At 34.9% G+C, this 6,336-nt stretch overlaps 1 protein-coding gene across 2 annotated transcripts; it reads right to left on the bottom strand.

Annotated features, from left to right (window-relative positions):
• Positions 1-660: 660 nt before the first annotated feature.
• LOC145781341 (E3 ubiquitin-protein ligase CCNB1IP1-like) lies at positions 661-5,820 on the bottom strand. 2 transcript variants are annotated; one of them, XM_082593120.1, is made up of 6 exons: positions 5,632-5,820; positions 4,961-5,154; positions 4,254-4,409; positions 3,452-3,656; positions 2,953-3,075; positions 661-997 (listed from the first exon to the last, which is right to left on the bottom strand). In XM_082593120.1, exons 1-6 carry the CDS (start codon positions 5,747-5,749, stop codon positions 951-953), a joined length of 843 nt encoding a protein of 280 aa, XP_082449246.1. In that variant the 5' UTR covers positions 5,750-5,820; the 3' UTR covers positions 661-950. The 2 variants fall into 2 exon arrangements, with proteins under 2 accessions (XP_082449246.1, XP_082449245.1); XM_082593119.1 differs by having other exon boundaries at positions 2,944-3,075.
• Between the last annotated feature and the right edge of the window lie 516 nt (positions 5,821-6,336).

Below are 6,336 nucleotides of genomic sequence, written 5' to 3' on the forward strand. Positions count from 1 at the left end.
CACCTCGTATTCTTTGGGTACAGTAAGTGTTCCTTATAGTTGTCTTGATTTAGGGTCCAAGAATCTGATTGTTACCGGGCCCAAAATATCCTCTCAACGGCCCTGGTTGTGAGTGACCACGTTTCTTTTTCCCATAGTTTCAACTGTTGAGCAATAGCATCATCATTCATGCTGCTGTCAAAACTGCAGGAAATGCGGTGCAAAAAGCGCGAGAAATAAAAAATGATGTTTGAGCTAACACTATCATTAATTTGAAACTAAAATTGCAGGCATAAATCTCTTTATAAACACTTTTCCTCGGCTAAGCGAATTCAGATCTTGCTCTATGATAAAATCAGAGCTACTATATAGGCTACATGTGTAGGCTATAGTGGCTTTGATAAAATGGTCCCTTACTGACGCAATTAAGTTTTTGTCGTAAATTATGATCTATAGCCTAAGTCCAGCAGTGGCGTACGCAGAGGGTGAGGGTCAATAGATTATGCGCTATTCTTTTTTTATTTACCAAAGCAAATAAAACTTTTTTGTGTAAATCAAGTTCAGGGAACAAACTTTTTTTTATATTTTTGTTAAGTTATGACATAGCTATAGCCAGTTGGTTAGCACGTCACGCACGTGAGTTCGTAAACGAAGAAGCTTCAATACTTTCGAGTTTGGAGGCACAGCAATTCAAATCAATTTATTCCACAGATTTTGCAATAATAAATAAACGAGGAGTAAAAAAACTAAGCTATATAAAAAGAACTCGACAAAAAATATAACTCGCAAAATATTAAAAACAACTTGCACGCAAGCTTTATTAATACCATTTCTTGAAAAAATAATTGTACTAGACTACAAATACAGTAGTCTTACACATTTGAAAAAGTCCCAGTTGATGTGACGGAACCGGCGCCATAGACCATTCATCATCAGCACAAACCGTCCTTGATTTTTTCGCCGTGTCTTCGCTACAAAAATAATTTTCTTGACAAGTCTTCCTCGTTTCCTGCACCATCTAAACAATAAACTTTTCAAGTGAAATTGCCTGTCAATGTGTAGGCTAACAGGGATAAGTTACCTGTCAAATAATTGCCATAGGCCATTGTTCAATCAGAGTTGGATCAATTACAATTGTAGGCTAATTGACTGTAATCAGGGCCATGTTAACCGCCCCTTGTGCCCCCAGTCCGGGGAGGCCACGGCTGTTTAGGGGGCTGTCCTAGTCTATGCAATGTATTTCGACTATTTAAAATAAAAAAGATGCCACAGAAACTCGATAATAATCAATAGCTTAAATCACGCAAAGCCGTACCTACAACCTTCCGGCTGGGGGAACACCTCTATCTCGGGGCTCACGCATACTTAGATTGTGCACCGTTTTTCGACTTGTAATTTCACATGTACGGTAACATTAATATAGATTTTTTTCATTTTTGCAAAATTTTCTCGCTCAACCACATTTTATTTACCTAATCAGCAATGTTGAGCAATGGGCATGCACAGTTTCAGAAGCGGATTAAGATTGTAAAAAGTTTTCTGTGTCTCACAAAAAAAACTAATAAAATGATGTAATATTCCGAGGTAAACACTGCTCACTCAATAGACTAATTAATTAACAATTAAATTGATAAATTTGTGTTAATGAAGATAGGCTATAAAGTGAAATGAGCAGCAAAAATACCATAAGTGAAACGAAGGTATAAGAACACCTCAAATAGATTTTCGAAGCTCAGCCTGCTGAAAAGCTACATCATTGCCTACTAGGCTATGGCCTAGGCTACAGATTTTCAAGAAATAAATTATTGAAATCCTTCTTTGGTCGTGAATGAATTTGTTTTGAAATGTTAAGCTATCTTAAATTTTAAACCAAACCTTCAACCCAAATCCAATTTTAACTTGATGAATTTGGTTACATACAAAACACCTTATGGTTGCATATTACAGAGTGTACATCTTGATAAACAACACCAAACATTATTGCGCCAAAAATGTTTAAAAAGTGACCAAAGCAATATCATATTTGTCAAAATTTTCCGGGGAACAAGCCCCCCACCCCTTATCCACTTTTGTTTTGCATTATCCATTTATTTTATAAAATTGGCTTTGCTAAAACTCTGGTCCTTTCCCAACTTTTTTCAGATCAACTAGCCTACTGCATTGTCGACATGTTTACTCTTTTTTTTGTAAAACAGAGTTTGTGGACATAACCTAACGCTTTCTTGTTCTATGTTTAAGAGCCATTACAAAATATAGGGGCCCACTAGTGGATTTCGGGGGTGGGGGGTCAATATGGTGCTCACACGGCCCTGACTATAATTACACATTTTCATGTATTTGAAATTTTTTGTAGTTGTGTAATATACAGTAATTGTAATGTCAAAAAAGGTTTACATTACAATTACAAGGGGTAAGTTGTACGCAGGATATACTCTCGTGATGTTGAGCCGCAATAAGGGTTTAAAATAGACTTCTACATCCGAAAACTGAGTAAAGTGTTGTTGTGAAATGTCCGTTGCACGTGGTTGTATCAGATATAAAACTGCGTAAAAATTCTCCATAAACATAAATATTGAAATATTTATTGAAATTAATTACACTTGCAAGCAACTGCAATTTGAAACTTTCAGTACAAAGTCACTACCATGTCATTAAAAATGTTGATGATGTAATTATAGACTAATATATTTGAACCAAAACTACGTAATTAATCCAACTCTAGTTAAAATGGCCTAAGAAATCTTAAAAAAAACAGGGTTGCCATTCTAAACCATAACCCAAAATCACATTTTGTATTCCTATCATGAGTAGAAACACCCGCGTCATCCAACAGCTTTTCTAGATTAGCAGAGATTACACTCCCAAAATAAATATTCAGTTATAGGATAGTTTCCAGTTCATTAGAAGGTGATGAATTGTAAAATCTTGTCAACATTGGCTAACACTAAGATATTTAAGAATCACAGCCTTTACGTCCTCTTGGTCCATCCCCTTGTCCTCCATATGGCGATGACTGAAGAGATGCTGCATTGAAGCAAAATGCTGAGCTTTCGAAAGACTTTTCTTTTTGTGGGGAAGCAAATTGCTGTCCAACGCCTGAAATGGGAAAAATTAACGTTTTTTCCATGATGTTTAATTTCGTTTCATGACATCTAAAATAAGGTCACTTTCACCTATGTGATGCCAAACATGACGTTTATCTTTAATCTACAAACAAAATTCTGGCTCTCACAATTTCACCTTCATCAGAAATATCACGCAATTTAACAGCCCCTTATTTAACTGATAAGGTAACTGAATCAAAGTATACGTTTTCTCAAGATTACTATAAAAATCATTACACTAAACAATGTTTGCAAATTTTTATAATGTGCCGTTGCTGTGAAAAAGGAGTGGAGTAATTTCAAACGCATGTTGCCCTCCGATAATGTATAAAGCAAGAAATGCTTTGCAGCAGGAGTACAATGCTTACCTAATTGTATATCGAATGCCGATAATGTTTGCTGTCGGACATTAGAAGTTGATCCAAACTGAGTTTTCTTTATCCTTTTCGGAGACGTCTGCAAGCTGTGCGGTGAATAAGTCCGATTTGGCTGCATCGAAGAATGTCGATGCGCGCTGTACGAAGACTGCAACTTTTGGAGCTGACGAGTCTTCTCACGAAGCATTTGGTTCAACTGCGTGGAAAAATTATACTAAATAGCTTCCTTTAATATTGAATTAATGGTTACCACTCCTTGACAACAAAAGCAACAGCGCGTTGACGTGCTACATTTGAAAAAAACTGTTAAAATTTTAGATTTCCGTCTATGTTGCAACAGCTCATAAAATACGAATGTAACATAGAAATGAGGAGCTGATGAGCGTGGTTCTGGTACTTATAGAACAACAGTGAAAAAACACAGAGTTAACAAGTTCCGCTGCCAACTTCGTTCAACAATAAACAAGCAAATAAATTTTAACAAGATTTATGAAATCGTAATAACAACATTTATACAGCACCACATCTACAACACAAACTATATGCTCCTGGGCGCTGTACATGACGACGGTAATAAAATAATAAGATACAGTACCATCAGTCATATTGTTCAACGAAATAGAATGTTTTCAAGCAAGTTTTGAATTCATTTAAATTTTCAGCTTCTTTTACACAAATAGGTAAACAATTCCAGCAACTGGCAGCAACAACCAGAAAAGTGCGATTTCCGTATTGCGTCTTCCATAAAGGGTTACATAAGAGCAGTGATTTGCACTTATAAAAATACTCTCACCTCTTCACATTGTTTTCTAGAGACTTCTAGCTCATTCTTGCATTTGTGTACTTCTGCATCAAGAGCTTTGGCTTCTAATTGCCAATTTGACATCATTTTGTTGCAATATTTTTCCATCTTTCCAAATTTGTCAGACATTTTATTGAGCTGGTGTTCCTATACAATACATGTGGTAACACAATACATAAGGACGTCATAAATAACACGAAACAACTTACAATTTATATATTTCACAAAGAGTGCAAAACTTGAACATGCTTTCAACATCATTGTTCCTGTTCTGAAGCTTTCCCTTGGTAGTTGACAAAATTTGTTCAAATGTCTTTATGCTGATAACTTAAGTAATCCAAAGCAAAGGTGTAAATAAAATGAAATAAAAAGAAATAAACAACTTTTCAATGTTAATGCTATTAATGTGCAATTAATTCGTAGTAAAAATGTGTTGATAAATAATTTGATGTAGGCCATACCATCACAATCCAAATGTGCAATTAATTATCACTTGGGATAGCTTAAGGTGTGGTTGTCACAACTGTCATTTTAACATTACAAAGGTTGATGACATGTTTCATACTTAGTATCATGTGGAGGATTTAAAAAACAAAGAAGCAAACAGTATCATATTATTGTATGATAGTTAAACAACACCCGATTCATGTACTCAAGGGTGGCCAATGGGAGACAAACATGTCACAAACAGTATGTACTTTCAACAGATATTCTTGACGATATTGAAACATCCAAAATGTGACAGCTCTTGTAGAAATATCCATCACAACATCTGGATGCAATCCACATAAAACCATGCTCTTAAATGCTTCTGAAGGATTTAAATCCATTCGAACAATATCCAACTTTCCAGTCAATGCATGGCTACAAACAGGACACTTCTTCTCTTGAGCTGCAAATGGAAAAAATATGATGCTGAGTAGCATAAATCTAGCAAGATCAAAAGAGGGTATATTAATCAAAATCATGAATTAAATGTTGGTTTAAAAATATACAGTTATTATAAATAATTCAACTAATCAACTACTGCAATGATTAAAATTATCAATATAATTAAGTTTATGATATACTAGGTTCATTTTTTCTAACTTAATCAGAAAATACTTTAGGCTACTATCTTTATTACGCTAGCACACCAAATACAAAGCTAGTTAGTTAGAAAAATATTATATAGTAACAGAAAACTATAAACTCTTCAATTTAAATAGCATTTAATTTAAAAAGCACAGGCCAATTTAATTTTTACTAGACCACCTAAAATTTGTTGTCATAACTTTGTTTGATCTAATAGCATACAATGTAAGCTACATGATCAAAACACAACAATCCAATGAAAGCAGTAGGCCTAGGCTAACAAGCAAGTACTTACCCACATATTTCTCTCCATCGTCAGGACAAAACAAATGAGAACATGAAGTCACCCATACCTGGCCAGATGACAAAACTTTTCGACACTTCCTGATATTACACTTCAATGCTCCATCCATGAGCAAAGCTAGTAGTTAAGCTCAAACTAGTAAATTTAATATATATATGTACTATCAATGCATAAAGTACTATACTCTAAAAACAGCTTTTGCTGATTAGAAAATAGCAAGTTTTTAAATCAACAAACTTTAAACAACCAAATTATTGTTGTTTATAGGCAACTGCAGTCAAAACGAATGATTTTATACGAATGGCAAATGACAGAGAAATTTGGAAGACCATGATTGCCAACGTCTGTATGAGATCAAGCACATAATCATCATAGCCTACGTTCAAATTTCTTGATCATTTCAATTAGGCTATGGCATTTTCTGTTTACATGAACAGTGAATGGCAAAGGTCTTTTAAGGCTGTGGCTATATTTACAGGTAGCCACTTTAACAAGTCGAAATTCTGCCACTGAAATTAACTAGAATGCAACCGCCAACCAATCAGAACATGTTATAAGAGGCTGCCGTCCAATTGTGAACCTTCTAGCACTCATCCAGAGCGTTAATGCTTGTTTTGAACTTTATTTGGTAATTAAAGAAGAAAAAGAGCAATAGCAGTAGTGGGAATCGAACCCGCGTCAATGAAATGACTACTT

The sequence above is a fragment of the Aplidium turbinatum genome, chromosome 12 (genome assembly GCF_918807975.1).
Source record: "Aplidium turbinatum chromosome 12, kaAplTurb1.1, whole genome shotgun sequence".
Lineage (NCBI taxonomy): Eukaryota > Metazoa > Chordata > Ascidiacea > Aplousobranchia > Polyclinidae > Aplidium > Aplidium turbinatum.